The sequence below is a fragment of the Apis cerana genome, linkage group LG15 (genome assembly GCF_029169275.1).
Source record: "Apis cerana isolate GH-2021 linkage group LG15, AcerK_1.0, whole genome shotgun sequence".
Lineage (NCBI taxonomy): Eukaryota > Metazoa > Arthropoda > Insecta > Hymenoptera > Apidae > Apis > Apis cerana.
Window position 1 is genome coordinate 1,737,299 of NC_083866.1, and position 15,878 is coordinate 1,753,176.

Below are 15,878 nucleotides of genomic sequence, written 5' to 3' on the forward strand. Positions count from 1 at the left end.
TTTTTCATTTACATAAGAAATTGATCGTGACTTGAGTGGCTTTATGTTTTTTTTACATTTTCAAAATACAATTCAAAACTCGGATATTTTTAATAACAAAGCAATAATTTTTTATCATTTAATTGAATATGAAGTTTTGAAGTTTTTTATCATTTAAATAAAATTTTGATCGTAACATATAATTTTACTTTTTATAGTTTTCTATTTCTGTATTTTATATATTTTTCAAAATGAATCGCCATTCGAAATTTCAAACACTCTAAAGAAATACAAGAAAATAGATCTTTTATCGTTTAAATAAATGATTTATAAATCTTAATTTTTATATTTTTTTAAAGTATAATCCAAAATTCGAGTATTTTTTCAGGAGATGACGAAAATCAATTTTATTTGTATTTTTTATAACATATTAAAAATTTGTATATTTTGACAAAGCATAACAAATTAATAATCTTTTATCATTATCTGAAATTTTAATTCTGCATTTTTTAAATGAAATTAATAGAATATTATACTATTATTAATTAATAGTGTGATCAAATAAGAAATAATTTCATATCTGTGTAAAAATAAATTAAAGAAAAAAAGAATACAACTTTTTCGTTTGAAACTTCGTTTTTAAGTAAATCAACTTTGAAAATTTGTCAAGTATAAATAATTGACTATTTTCCAATTAAATACAAATAAATGCCAATAAAAAATTATTTTACATATATTTGAAAAATAACTGAAAAATACACAATAAAAATTTTATTATTTAAGACTTTGTTTTTTTTAAAAAATCAAAATTAAATATGTATTAATAATTATATAATCGTATAATCAACAAATTTTCAAACTAAATTTTTTTAAATAAAAAATTTTATTCTTATTTACGTTTATCTTTAAACTATCTATTAGTAATTTAATTATTATTTATTAATAAAATTATTTTATTTTATTAATATAATTATTATATAATTAGAAATTTATTAATTTTATTTATTCTTGAAAAAGTTTCAAACTTTACTTACTCGAAAACGAAAATTTAAATTTGATATTCTTTTTTTTTTAGATATTTTTTATTTTTGCAAATTGATCTTCTTTGTATCTCTTTGTACATCTTCTTGTTTGTAATATATCATTAAACACTCTATATTTTCACTTTTTGTATTCTTTATATTTTTCAAAATTCACATGAATTTCAAATCTTTTGATAAGAGATAATAAATCAATAACTTTTTATTGCACAAACAAAATTTTGACTTGATTTACAACTTTTACATTTTTCTTAAATATATCATTTAAATTTCAAATATTTCGACCAATGATAGTCTATCATTTTTATTACTTTTGAACGAAATGAATATTAAATCTTTAAACTAATTTGTGTAAATATATCTAAATATATTTTCTTTTATTAAGTTTTTTCTAATCTTAATTTTTTTATCTAATAAAAATAATATTGTTTTTGCACAGATATAATTATTTCTTAAATAAAGAAAAAATTAGAAAGTTTTTAATTTCATTTAATTATTGTCATATTTAATAATAATAATAATAATGTGAATAACATTCAATAAATGATGTATTGTATTTTCTAAAAAATTGTTCTAAAAAAAATATTCGTAATTGTTAAATTAGTAAAATATTTTTTTAAATTTTAATATGAAAAAATAAAATTTGATTGATAAAAGATATATATGAAATTTATAAAATTTTTACTATGATTCTTAAAAATAGCTGTTATCATTTAATTATTAATAATAATACAATGAAAATGTATAAATAAAGTTAATAATATTTTTATAAAATCATGAAAATTTTGATTAATTTTAAAATTTTAAAACAGTTAGGAAATGAGCTAATTGTTATGTGGATTGATGGATTATTGGAATTACATTATATTGGAATAAGGACCTACAACTACATGTGCTTTTTAATAATTTTTTTATTTGAAAAGAAATCTTTTAGAAATATCCAGAATAAATTTTTGCAGAAAAATTCTTTATAATAAGAAACTCGTGATATTATATCACTTACAAATAAGATAAATAATAAATGATAAAATTTTTTGTACATTAGAAATGAAAAATTATCAACTTAATAAAATGTATGATAAAATTTTTATCAACCAATGAAGACACGAATTTTTATCAGTATGAAGACGCAATGAAAGAAAATATTAAAGGAATTAAATAGAAAAATAGTCATAATTCATAATTAATCTTACGAAGACATAACAAAAAAGATAAGTAAATTATTTATCTCTATTAAATAAAAATATAGAAAACAAAGAAAAAAATTATTAGCAGAAAAGTAAATTAGAATAAATCATTTTATTAAGTGCTATTCAAAATATGATATACTTGAAAACATGCATTGAAACAAGAATGATTTGGAAGATAAAAAGTTACGATTTATTCAAATTTTTAAAAGAAATCAAATAATTTAAAACGGAGTATTGTGAAATGACACATAAAAAATATCTCTTAAAACGTCACGTGCGACGTTAAATTCATAATAAAGAAAAGAATGAAAGAAAGAAAAGAAAAGATAAAAAATGAAAAACATAATCCATCAGCATATCATAACATAATTAAAGATTAAATAATAAAATTTTTTATTTCAAAACAAATTGTCAAAACATAAAAATAATAATATAATAAAAAGAAATATAGAAGAAGAAACAAAAATATGGATGTCATCAAAAAGGAGTAGAATAAAAGAAAATAGAAAATGGAAAATAAAAGTAATCATCATCAACATACGATGACACAACTAAAAGTACATAGACATAAAGTATAGATATAAAAATAATAATAAGAGAAGAGATAATATATAATATCACTATCATATTAAAATCATTATCCATTAAAAAGAAATTTAGATAAAAATTACTTAACTTGAAGTTTCTCTTAAATTATCACATGAAAATACAATGAAAAAGACATAGCATATAATTGTAGAAATAATAGTTTATAAAATGATCACATGAAGATGGAATAAAAATATAAAGAAGTTAAATATCAATACGATAATACGATTAGAAGAAGAAAATAAATAACGGGATTCTTCAACACGGTTGCACGAGGACACAAGAAGCGCAGATGATCGATTTCGAAGGTTCTTATGGCCATGTCACATGTGACATACTAGCGCAATCATTAAGAATGTCGTTTTCACAGAGTACTAGTATCTTACAGAGCACGCGCGTTCGTTCGCCAATTTTCATCTCAGCTTACTGACCCGCATCCTCGACCATATTTTTCAATGAACTCATCAACGAAGTCTTATCGTGATAAACTTAATGGAATTGATATTTGCGCCATCTACATCGTGATTTTTATTTTTAAAGGAAAATTTTCGATGGAGAAAATTTTTTTTTAAATGTAATTTAATTTTTCTACATAATAATTTTTCTAATGAAATAATTTTTCAAGTATGATGAAATAAAGATAATAATCTTATTAATTTTTTAAACAAAGTTTTTTTAAAAAGAGATTATTAGAAATATGTATGTTCTTTCTTCATAAAGAATAAAATAATATTTGTTAATTTTTGAATAAAAAAGAAATAAATTTTATATTTAAAAATTACAATTAAAATGCTTTTTTAAAAATAAATATTATATTTTTATCGATTTTCAATGATTTTAGGAGAAAGTTTAATTTAAAAATTTTAATTTTAAAACTATAAATAATAAAAATTTTTTTTCGATTAATGATATTACTATATATAAATAATAATAGTATATACAAGTCGATAAATATTTTATAAAAAATATACTATTTTATGAAGAAATTAGATTTTAAAAGAATATAATTATCAATTATAATTATCAATTTTATTTTTTTCAAAAAATTGATAAATAATTCTAATGTTAAATTTTTATTTTTATCTTAATTTTTAATTCAATTAAATTAAAATTTAACATATTCAATGATATCAGAATTTTTTTTCTATAGATATAGTATTTTATTTTAAGCATTACTTAAATATTAATATATCAGTATCACTCAATACTAATTTAAGTTAAACATTCAAGGATATTCACCGTTACACAGTGACGGACACATATTATTGCAAATTTCTGATTAAATATCAATTTTTATCTTTACATTTAAATAATATTTTTTCTTTTCATTTTATTTAGATAAAATTATTCTATTCATTTATTTATTATTAGACATCCATAATTATCAATTAATCAATATAATTTCATCAATCAAATTAAATTAACAATTTGTAGAATTAATGTTAGAAACTTTTAAGTTATTGTTTTTCATTATTGCCAAAGAATACAAACATTAATAAAATTTGTATTCATATTTAAAATAAAACGAAATATTTTATCGTCAATTTGCATCGTTATTTGTACAATAATCGGTTCTTTGTGCGTGAATACATATAAATTTACATTACGTAAAAATCATGAATTAAAGCTTAAAATTATTTTATTTAATCCCTATTTCATCCTCTCTTAGCTTAAAATAATAAAATAAAATTTATTATTTTTAGAATTCTATGAACTTTCAGTTTCTTAAAAATTCAATTTCAGTAAAATTTTAAAATTAAATTCAATTTTATAAAATTTAAATAAAATTTTATAAAATTATAACTCTAATGAATGTTAATATTTAATGAAATCTAAAAATTTCTCTTCAAGTTTAAAAATTTCAATTGTACAAATTTTATTTTTATAAAATAAAATATATATAAATAAAATATATATAAAATTAACAATATTTAATTTTAACTTCTAATTTTCCTTAGCTTTATTAAATCTTCAATTCTCATCAAATCTTTTTGATAAAATTTATTTTTGATAAAATTTTTAGTGAAACATTAATTTCTAACTTCTATTCAAAATTCTACATTATAAATTTTGTATTTCTTATTTTAAAATTTAATATTAACTTAACTTTTATTTTATTAAAACTTCATTTCATCTCTTATTTTTAACAAAAATTCAATATTAAATCCAACATTTGTTTCAGTACAATTTTAAATGAGAGTTATATAAATAAAAATTGAATAATTTTTCAATATTTTATGATGTAACACATATATCGGTGAATAACTATTAAAAAACTCATAAGATGGAAGATTAAATCGCAAATTTGTTATCGTGTTCTCATTCAAAATGGTCGTTGTCGCCAAAAGGGACGCGAGTTTGTTTCGTAATCGATAGCCTCTAACCGCGACACTCGCTCAATTCGAGTTCAGTTATTAAATCGTCATAATGACCCGTTTTTTATGCAACAAATTAGTCTTTAATATTTTTCCGAATAGCAACTGAATAGTTTCCCTTTTTTTATTTGAATTAATTCAAATAAAAGTAGGTAAATATGATTCAAAGTTTAGTTATATAATTATTTGAAAATTTATCGAATTTTTAAATTTTTATACAAATTATTTTAATAATTTTTAATAATTTTTTAATAATTATTTTAATAATTTTAATAATAACAATAATTTCGTTACATTTAGAAGACCATTTAAAAGATTAAAGATGAAAAATCCAAAAAGGATTGTTCCTTAATGTTTATTTCTAATTATGAATCTTTATATGAAAATTTGTATATTTTTTATATTTATTATAGTATTTATTATTATATATTATTATGTATATTATTATTATTATATTATATATAAAATTTTCATCATCTATAAAACTTTGCATAAAAATTTATATATATATTATTATTATTCATTATATTCAATATATCATTTATCATTAAACAAAATTAACTTTTTCATTATCTATAAATCTTTACATAAAAGTTATATGTATTTATATTTATATTTATTATATTAGTTATTATCGTCAAATCAAATTTATCATAAGATGCAAAAATATAAAAAAAAAATATTTGTTATAATATTTAGGAAATATAAAAAATATATATTTGAATTATATTTCGTTTTTTTTATATTTATAAAAATATAGATTTTGTATATATAATTATTCACAGTTTATTAAAAATATATATTTATATTTATATGACAAGATATTATTTTGTACAAAATAATCTTTATAATTTAAGATTGTATTATGCAAAAATTTTTATGCAAATTGATCATATTTATACAAAAATATACTATTACGTGTTGTTTCTTTATAGCTTTGACTCCTTATATGTAAATTTTTCAGAAATATTATTATCGAATCTATTTATGTTTACTTTTCAGTACATCAATTATTTTTTATTAAACTGTTTTCATTATATCATAATTATTATGTCATCATTATGTTATGATTATTAAATATAATTATCCCTATATACTATATATTTTCTGTTTAAATTCCAAAGTTCCATATTTTCAAATTATCTATTTATCTATCTATGTTCCATTATATAGTAGCATTATCATTCTACTACATTATTATTATATCATTCTGTTACATATCATAGTATTCAACTATAATGCAATATCAAAAATAAATATAAAGATAATTTCAATGTAAACAATAATATACTTGATGCAATAAAAATAATTGATATTAATATAAAATATTTTTATTGAATTAAATATAACACAAAATAATATTTATATCTTACCTTTAAAATTAAAATCAATAAGTATACTGTTATTATATCATTCTATTACATATCACATACAGCATTCAGCTATAATGATAAGTGATATAATCAAATGTCAAAGTGAAGATAATTTCAATATAAACAGTAATAATAAAAATAATTGATATGTGCGATTTTATGTTAAAATATTTCCATTAAAATAAGGACAATATCTTATTTGTCAAAATCAAAGAAATTCAAAGAGATTAATCCTCCTATCTCATTAACCCATACTATAAAATTTCAATTAGAGAAATCAAAACCATCCAAACTCAAGATCAGATCAACAAAGCTCCATTCATCCGGTCATTCCAGGATGGTTATCGATCGTTGAGCGTTAATTAACAATCATTTTCGTTCAGCGTGCTACTTATGCAACGGTAGAAGAAAGTCAAGGTCACGAATCAAGAATGGACGAAAAAATCATTCAACCGACTCACCTTTTGATCGATATGATCCGACTTTTCATTAGGATGCTTTTCTTCCGTCATGATAGTCAATGTCACACGAGTCGACGGTCACGCGTCGATGGAACGACAGAAAAAAGAAATGAATATAATTTTTTTTCTCTTCCTTGAAACGCGAAGAAAACGATCAAAGGCGATACGAAGAGAACGAGGAGAGCCTATAACGAGAGAAGCAATCTCGACGTCCCTCTAGAGATCACTAAAGACTTACATCACGCGATTCTCGAATTCTACATCGAATCTGCATCGTGGCTAGAAATACAAGCGACTCGCGTGCGAACCAGGTGTATTTTAGGCGAGGCGAACCAAGCGAGCCGATTCGTCGACAACTGAAGTTTCTTTCGTCTATGAACGATGATTATGCATTCATTAAATAAATATTTTATTTCGGTTATAAAAATATATACAGATTCTTGATTTAGAATTCATTGAGAATTTATAATATTTTGCTTATTTATTTATTTTTTAATTTATAAATATTGAATGAATTAAGTAAGTATTTTATATAATGTATAAAATATAATATATATATAAATATATTGAATAAGTATCTATTACATAAAGTGAATTGTTAATTTGTTATTGATCACAGAGATTTTTTTCATTCATGATTATTATGTTTTATTTACCAAATGGGAATTTTATTTGAATTATCAAATTATATGTTATAGATTTTAGCTATTGAATTTTTCATTAAAATTTTTTCTTAAAAAGAAAATTTTTCATTAAAAAGATTGAGTGAAATATATTAATATTATATATAAAGTGAATGAATAATTAAAATTAAATCAAAATTAAAAAATTACGTGAATTGTCTTAAATAATCGAGACCTATTGTTCTCTAAACTCCAAAATAATTCCCAATTAATTTTAAATAATTTTTTTTATTGTTGTGGAAAATTCAGCTCTAAAATTCACCTCAAAATTTTAAACTGTAATGTAATGTGTTAAATATATATAAATAATATATAAATAAATATTGTCTATGCGTTCTATTTTGATCATAACTAATATGATATTATGCTATATAGAGTCAAACATAGTCACATAGTTGTACACTTCATTGGTGATCAAAATATATATATCATATATCTGTGTCTACATTACATTTACAATTTAAATAATTTATGTCTTGAAGATTAAAATTTTTAAGGATTTTAGCTTTTACAGCAAAATTCGAGTCCAGAGTATTCTAGAATTTATAATTTCAATAATTTTTGTAAATCATTTCAACAATATTAATTTGAATAAATTCTATTGAATAGCAAAGCTTTTTCGAAAATTTTTCGTAGATTACTAATTATTTCGAATATTTTTTTTGTTTTTTAAATAAAAGTAAAAAATTCTAATAACTTAATTTATTATTAATTATTAAGATAATATGCATATTATATATTATATGACATTTCTTTGTATATTATAGCTTATAATATCTGTTTTTATAATATAAATGCTAATAAATACTTAAGTTGTATTATATATATTTGCGCAATCTCAAGCGTGAAAGGATTAATGATGAAAGAAGATGCAATATTTTAAAGACAGATAATAATAGATGATACTTCTTCATTTTATATTTTAAAAATATGTATATTGTAAGAAATGATTTTTATTTTATTTAATTTTTTTCATAGTCTCGCCATTAATTATCACATCTTTCAAAAATATTATTTTTGGTGATCAAAAAAAACAAATAAGCGAAAAAAAACATGATTTCGATACAGAAGTAAATTAACAGTTATTGATCGAATAATTTTTCTTATATAAAGGTCTTTAAAAAATTTTATATATTATGATAGTTACCTGGATAATTTCTTATAACAAAATTTCTTAACAAGCAATGTCAGGATGGCCGAGCGGTCTAAGGCGCTGCGTTCAGGTCGCAGTCCACTCTGTGGGCGTGGGTTCGAATCCCACTTCTGACAAATATTTTGTATATTCAAAATGATAATGAATTATTATGAAATTGAACAAATAAAAGGACATTTTATTTATTTTTTATAAAGATTTTATAAAATTTTACTATATAAATATTTAAATAAAAAAATTCAGAAGAAAGCAAATAGCGATTGTTTAATTGGTTGTTTAATTTTTATATTTGTGTAATATTTTAAATAAATACTGTAAATAATTTAATACTTACAGTTATCGTAAAATATTGATATCTTATAATGTTTATTCAAACTGATTTAATATATAAAATTTTTATATTCGTAAAAAATAAATAGTTTATTAAAGGTTATTGATAAAAGTCACTGAAAAAAATATTTTTATTTTCAAATTTAAATTAATTTTTTCGTTTCCTGTTACGCCTGAGATTCCTGTATATTATTTCCTGTCATATATAAATTACATTAGTATGATTATGAGTGTGTACATATACATTTTGTTCTTAATTTAGAAATGATATAAAAAATAATATATATATCGATACCATATATCAATTTAATTTATAATAAAGGAATTAAAAAGACATAAATGAATATGTAAGCAATAAAAAATTTTTATTTTGATTTTCGATTGTTTATTCAGTTATATTAAATGATCTTTTATTTTGATCGAAGTATGTGAAAGAATTTGAATTTTTATTTTAGTGATTTTATTTGTTTTTATAAATTCATATTTGTAAAATATATCTTAATTTTTATATTGTATAATCAATAATTATAGAATTATTTTAGTAAAAGATTTATAATTGTGACATAATGTCAACATAAACATTATAAAGCTATTTTAATACTGACGTTAACATTAACTGACAATCATAACAGTTCCATAGTGGAAATATTGTGTTGTAAAATCTTTTTAAATTTCTAATCATTATTTAAATTTACTCTAATATTACAATAAAGGAACAACATGAATTATTGTTACAGATATATGTGCAATGCAGCAAAACTACGAAATATAACAATAGAAAATACAAGCAGAATTATAAAACGGATAACAGTTAATTGTCAACATGGCGGATAATGATTTTCTTATTACAATTTCAGGTCCTGCTTTATCATTATTGTTTTATGAAAATGTTCGTAGTAGCGGGGACCAGGTGAGAAAGTTTTTTTTTTTCTCTGCTTATTATTAATAATTTTGTATTTTAACATGACAATTCAAATTTAGATCATGAAATCTGACATTTTAACCTCAATAAAATCTAACCTTATAAACAAGGAAATTGAAAACACTGTAAAAAAAAATATATGATTCTTTATATTTTAGATAGGCTTTTTACTAGGAGAAACACTTGAATTTCACATAAAAACATATACAGATTTAGATAATCAAGTAGAAACAGTAAAAATATATAATAGTAAGTATATTCGATTGTTTATATTTTATTGACGCAAACGTTTTTAGCATTACAATAATATTTTGACATTTCTAGACATTGAAGCTGTTGTAACTTGTCCATTGCCTCATACTTTACATAATTCTCTTGGCAAAATTAATAAAGAGAAGTTAAAGGACTTTTTACGTGACAAGAGTAAACAAGTGATAGGTTGGTTTCATTTCAGGCGAGATGTAAGCTTGGTGCCTACATTCAGGGATAAATTATTACATAAAGAATTTGCCTCGTATTTTTGTAATGACAATGGTTCTAAAAATGAATTTTTTGTTACTTGCTTATTAAGTTCTTCAACAAGTAATGAAGGAGGAACTTATAAATTCAAACATGTCTTCTTAAGACATAAAAGAGGGTATGCTTTTTAATGAAATTTTTATATATAAAGCTTCTTTAAAAATTTTATTTTTATAAATAATTTGATTATAGAACTTTTGAACCAGTTCCTTTACGGATAAGTAACTTAGGAAGTAATTCATTTGCACATGAAGGTTCAGATTATAAACCTACTCCTACCAAAAAATCATCTGATGTTCCAGATATATTTACTAAATTTATAGAATCTTTAAAGTAAATAAGTAATAAGTATAAATAAGTAATATATAATATAATAAGTAATATATAATATATTTATATAAAGATACAATTTAAAATTTTTATTAATATTCACTTATATATTAGAATATATTGGAAAATATTTAATTGGAACTATTTATTTTTAGTTTGGATTTAACAAAGACATCTGCAGTTGAATCTGCTATCAGTATACAAAAAGCAGCTGAGCAACATTTGAGTCAATTAATACCAGAATTATGTAAATCTGATCTTGAAGTAGCAGAGCTTGAAAAACAAGTTAAGGAATTTATGTTTAGCAAAAAGATAAAAGTTAATGGTACTCAAACTTATGAAATTAAAAAAGATGAAATTAATGAAGGAAAATCAAAATCAGAATCTTCAGATGAATCTTCAGATGATACTTATCAGGAATGTCGAACCAGAAATGTAGATCCAGAAATGTTCAAAGATCATTCTATTGCAACTGTATGTATATGCAACATTTAAATTAATTTTGTTTGTTTATAATAAATTAATATATAAATAATTTTATATATTTTACATATATAATTATATACATAATTATTATTTTATTTCAGAGTCAAAGTACTCTTAGAAATACAATGTATATTGAAAAGAATATTAATCAGAACAAATTAAGAAAATCATCTACCACAAGCATAATAAATAGTCCCAATCAGGAACCATCACCATTTCTAAATTCAGAAATAACAGAAAATGTATTTAGTAAGAGCAAACGTCTTTCCAATATGGAATCAGAAATTGTAAAAGAATCAATTTGTAAAAGTGATACAAATATGAGTGGTATTGGAAGAGGTAGAGGCAAATCGATGCATGATGTTTATTCAGGATTAAAAAAATCTAAAAGGACTTCAGGCTCAGAATCATCTGAGACAAATAGTGTACAAAATACTTCTTTACAAGCATCTTATAGTCAAGTTACAAAGAAAAAGGTAGACAATGTTCGTAAATTGGATGTAACAGATAACCATTAAATAAAAGTGGTTCTTATATCTTTAGTTCACAAAAGCTTTATAACAACTTATACTTAAATTTTGGAACATTTCCTGCAAAAAAAAATTAACAAAAATTTTAGCACTTATGCTGCATTTATTATGTGTGTGGTGCAATGTAAATATTTATATATTTTAAAATATAAACTGATCATATATTGTATAATATGCAAGATCGTGGTTCGTTTCTAGTAAATCTTAATTTTATAAAAATATAAAAAAAGGATATCGTATAATGTTCATAGTATTGAATCTGTTGTATTATATAAAGTGGAGAGGCATCATAGACTGAAGTACCGAATAGATTTTAATATGCATTTTTCGAAAATTTTATATTTAAAAAGTATACTATCATTCACATTATTTTTTGTACTATTTTAATAACAAATCTATCCAAATATATTTACATACTTTATATTTTTAAATTAATTATGAAATTCGGAAATACATTTTTTTTTGTACATTTTTTTTAAGTTGTGCCATTACATTTTTAAGTATTTAATGTATAAAATAAATACAATGGTTTGCATCATTATTTTGTATAAATAACATATTAACATATTACATATAAATATTTGTAAATAATTAAAATTTTCATAAATAATTTTTTTTTTAATATTATAATATATTATAAGATATTCGCGCAATAAGAACTTCAATTTTTTTATTTTTACACAAATATTTTAAAGGAATGTTATTACAGTATATCAGCCGGATTATTTGGAACACCTGTAACTTCCCATATTGTTGCAGCAAGTCTTCTTGAATGTTCTAATACACATGAAGATGTTGCCAATCCAAGATGAACACAATAAAGTTCATAAATTCTGATTTTATTGGCAGATAGTTTAGGAAAACATGTCTCAGCTAGTTTTCTAATCAATAAAATTGTGTAATACATAAAGTAAGAAACCATATGAAAACAAATATTTGAGTACAAATGATACAGACCTATAATAATCGCCACAAATTATTCCTGGTACTGGAAAATTTTTCATTATATGATTCAAATAAACTTTATATTTTAATGGTGATCCCTAAAAAATACGTAATAATAATAATAATAATAATAATAATAAATAATAATAAATAATAATAATAAAAATAATATCAATGATTTACACTTTAAATTTGTTTACTCACAGAACTATCCTCAAACCATAAAAAATAAGCATAATTAAATGTTGTATCTTTCCACATAACTGATAAATGTCCTTCTTCTAAGTGTATTCTGCTTTGTTTAACCATATTCCATATCTGCAAAAGTAAATTTTTAAATAATTCATTAATTTTTAATTTTCAATAAATTACCTTTTTTGTTGTAAGAGCAAGAGTTTCAGGATTTGTGAAATCTAATGTTGGAGCAGTCAATCTATGAGTGATTCTATCTATATAGATAAAATGCACAAGGCCTGGAAATTCTTCTAGATATTTGTTGATTGTTAGGGAAGTTCTCGTAGATTACATGTATTAAGGAGGTATATTTAATTTATTAGGGAAAATAAAAAAAAAAATAATATAAATCTATTTATAAGTAATTACGAAAGGATATGATCCAAGAGTAAAATTTTTCAATGCTTTTACTTTAAGGAAATCGCTAAAATCATTTAATTTTTGTCGAACGAGTTTTCCTACGGTTGTAAGTACATCAACACCTTGTTTTAAAAAATTTTTATCAAAACACGTTAGTCGATATAATTCTTTCAAATTATCCATAAATCCAGAGATATTTGATTCAATTTGAAGAATAGATTCTGGATCTCGGGATTTTAATAAATCTATGTATTTTTTTCGAACGAATTCCCATTTTGTCTGTAATCTTCTTTGACACATATCAACATCATTACTAACATTAGCTCTATTTTTTTTAATTCCATCTAATGTTTTTTTCATTGCTAAGTCAAAATTTTCAAATGCTGGTCTTAGTTCATCGATATCTCTTTGAAGTTGCAAACCATTTATAATATTTAAATAATGGAAACTATCGTATAATCCTGATGATGTAGCAAGATTAGTAATTTCTACTATCATTATAAGATTAATACCATCTGCTAATTCAAAAATGTGAACTGCATTAGCTGTATAATCATGCTCAGTTCCAAGTAAAATTAAATTACTATATAATTCATCATCCATTAATGAATAAAGACCTTCGTTGATGGAAGATTCTCTTGATCCTCCTACAATGAAATATTAATATATAATATTATAACAAATAAATATTTTATAATAGTAAAAATCATACTAAATAAATTTGTAATATCTTCTGAAGTAGGATTTGCAAGCTTTGTTCCAAAAGTTATTTGTTCCTCTTTAGAGGAATTGTTTTCAGGTAAAAGAATGTCAATGCAATCATCATTGTTACTATTTATTCCAGATTGATTATCCCCTTTTCTTCTCTGATTAACTACCCAACACATAAGCATCATTAACAATATATCAGAAGCATATAAATCATGAGCATTTTTACTAGAATACAATGAAAGAAATTTTTGTTCCACTAATATCAAGATGTGTACATTAGAAAATTCAGATTGTGCTTTTAATTTATCACAAGCATCGTGCAATACTTTTAGTATCGCTACACCTAAATCTGTATTTATTGATAGCTGTTCTATTGCTTCTGTAAGCATACTTTGTTCGCAATTTCTTAAATGCATCCATGCATCTAATAAATTAGAAACTAAACAGACTTTTTGTCTGTTTATCTTTAATCTGGAATTAAATTATTTATAATATATTTTTTGTTATAAATAAATTTTCTAAATATTATTTTAACTTACACTGCAACATCTGGTCCACAAACATGCCTTACGATTGCTACATATACTCCTAATGTTCTTTTCATTAATTCTACTTCATCCATGGAAATATAAATGAAAGTATATCCCATAAATTCATCAAATACCATATTTGTACCATCATGACATCTCATTGAAGTATAAGAATTTCCAAACTGAGAAGCCATTACATGTTGAGATGTAACAATAGGTGAAAATAATTGCATTATGATATTTGGATTTAAAATTGAATTATTTTCATCCTGTATAAAATATATAAAAATATATTAATAATTTTATAATATTAATTAGTATCATAAAATAATAATATTAATATCATTAATATCAAATATAATAACTAAAAATTTTTTTAAAAAAATATTCATAAAATTCAAGTAATATAAAATATAAAATTTAAATATAATATATAGTAGAAAAAGCTACTATTAAATATTTAAATTTCAAATATAATATTATAATTTTTTAATTATTATATAATATATAATAAAAATCTTGCACTTTATATAATTTAAATTTTATAAAAAATTTTAAAAAAACTTACCTTGATTTCAGAAATCAATCCTTGAATTTTAGCTAATTTTTGTATATGATTTGCAAATTTTTTATTACATTTCATAAAAAGAACATCATTCAAATGATCGAAGATTAAAATACCCTTCATTTTATAATTTAATTATTTTTATCACTCTGTAATGCTATTAATCGATATTTATAAATGCATTAATATTTATATTCGTATTAATTCGATTTATGAAATCATTATCAAATCAAGCAATTATTTAATATTTTCAATTATATATATCTAATCATTTCAATGACTTTTCGTATACAACTGCTTTTAATGGAACTTATTTAATTAGATTTGCAATACAAAAATGTAGGCGATGAAGTTGATTATCTTCTTTATGTACTTATGTCGCCTTTCAATTCTACGCTAGATGTCCCTTAGTTGATTGTTCTGCGCATAATTCGAATATATGTATATAAATGTTTTATGATTTTATCAAATAATTTTTTAAAATTTGTATAAATTTTATATCTTATTTTTTTTAACATTTAAATATTATTTAAAAAAATTTTATATTATACAATATCTTATTTAATCTTAATTA

General features: G+C 21.2%; 3 protein-coding genes and 1 non-coding gene across 9 annotated transcripts in view; 2 read left to right on the forward strand and 2 right to left on the reverse strand.

Annotated features, from left to right (window-relative positions):
• The window catches only part of LOC108000730 (hexokinase type 2), a 48,895-nt gene extending 41,511 nt beyond the window's left edge, over positions 1-7,384 (reverse strand). Inside the window, exon 1 of one of the 2 annotated variants that reach the window (XM_017061273.2) lies at positions 7,007-7,384. In XM_017061273.2, the coding sequence (XP_016916762.1) occupies positions 7,007-7,057 (51 nt within the window). In that variant the 5' untranslated portion in view covers positions 7,058-7,384. Of the gene's footprint in view, positions 1-3,023; positions 3,218-7,006 lie in introns of those variants that run through there. The other variant, XM_062085360.1, reaches the window with a different exon arrangement.
• Positions 7,385-8,875: 1,491 nt separating this feature from the next.
• On the forward strand, positions 8,876-8,958 carry Trnal-cag (transfer RNA leucine (anticodon CAG)). The gene has a single exon. It is a non-coding gene; the product is annotated as a tRNA-Leu (tRNA).
• A 409-nt stretch (positions 8,959-9,367) lies between these two features.
• LOC108000764 (BRISC complex subunit FAM175B) lies at positions 9,368-12,201 on the forward strand. 3 transcript variants are annotated; one of them, XM_017061351.3, is made up of 7 exons: positions 9,368-9,519; positions 9,910-10,082; positions 10,253-10,343; positions 10,419-10,731; positions 10,806-10,946; positions 11,099-11,417; positions 11,531-12,201. In XM_017061351.3, the coding sequence occupies exons 2-7, from the start codon at positions 9,996-9,998 to the stop codon at positions 11,945-11,947; spliced, it is 1,368 nt and encodes a 455-aa protein (XP_016916840.1). In that variant the 5' UTR covers positions 9,368-9,519; positions 9,910-9,995; the 3' UTR covers positions 11,948-12,201. The 3 variants fall into 3 exon arrangements, with proteins under 3 accessions (XP_016916840.1, XP_016916839.1, XP_061941345.1); XM_017061350.3 differs by lacking the exon at positions 9,368-9,519 and adding an exon at positions 9,580-9,827; XM_062085361.1 differs by lacking the exons at positions 9,368-9,519; positions 10,253-10,343 and having other exon boundaries at positions 9,949-10,082; positions 10,549-10,731.
• A 118-nt stretch (positions 12,202-12,319) lies between these two features.
• LOC108000763 (BLOC-3 complex member HPS1) lies at positions 12,320-15,699 on the reverse strand. Of its 3 annotated transcripts, none has more exons than XM_028668138.2 (8): positions 15,308-15,699; positions 14,749-15,008; positions 14,211-14,680; positions 13,518-14,145; positions 13,277-13,415; positions 13,109-13,222; positions 12,917-13,002; positions 12,320-12,840 (listed from the first exon to the last, which is right to left on the reverse strand). In XM_028668138.2, the coding sequence occupies exons 1-8, from the start codon at positions 15,425-15,427 to the stop codon at positions 12,663-12,665; spliced, it is 1,995 nt and encodes a 664-aa protein (XP_028523939.2). In that variant the 5' UTR covers positions 15,428-15,699; the 3' UTR covers positions 12,320-12,662. The 3 variants fall into 3 exon arrangements, with proteins under 3 accessions (XP_028523939.2, XP_061941342.1, XP_016916837.2); XM_062085358.1 differs by having other exon boundaries at positions 13,277-13,392; positions 13,513-14,145; XM_017061348.3 differs by having other exon boundaries at positions 13,277-13,421; positions 15,308-15,698.
• Between the last annotated feature and the right edge of the window lie 179 nt (positions 15,700-15,878).

Coding starts and splice junctions, on each gene's coding strand:
- LOC108000764 (XM_017061351.3), top strand. CDS start 9,996: ATGGCGGATAATGATTTTCTTATTACAATTTCAGGTCCTGCTTTATCA. Junction 10,344..10,418: donor AACAGTAAAAATATATAATA/GTAAGTATATTC, acceptor TGACATTTCTAG/ACATTGAAGCTGTTGTAACT. Junction 10,947..11,098: donor AAATTTATAGAATCTTTAAA/GTAAATAAGTAA, acceptor ATTTATTTTTAG/TTTGGATTTAACAAAGACAT.
- LOC108000763 (XM_017061348.3), bottom strand. CDS start 15,427: ATGAAGGGTATTTTAATCTTCGATCATTTGAATGATGTTCTTTTTATG. Junction 15,009..15,307: donor GATTGATTTCTGAAATCAAG/GTAAGTTTTTTT, acceptor TATTTTATACAG/GATGAAAATAATTCAATTTT. Junction 13,223..13,276: donor TTGCTCTTACAACAAAAAAG/GTAATTTATTGA, acceptor TTACTTTTGCAG/ATATGGAATATGGTTAAACA.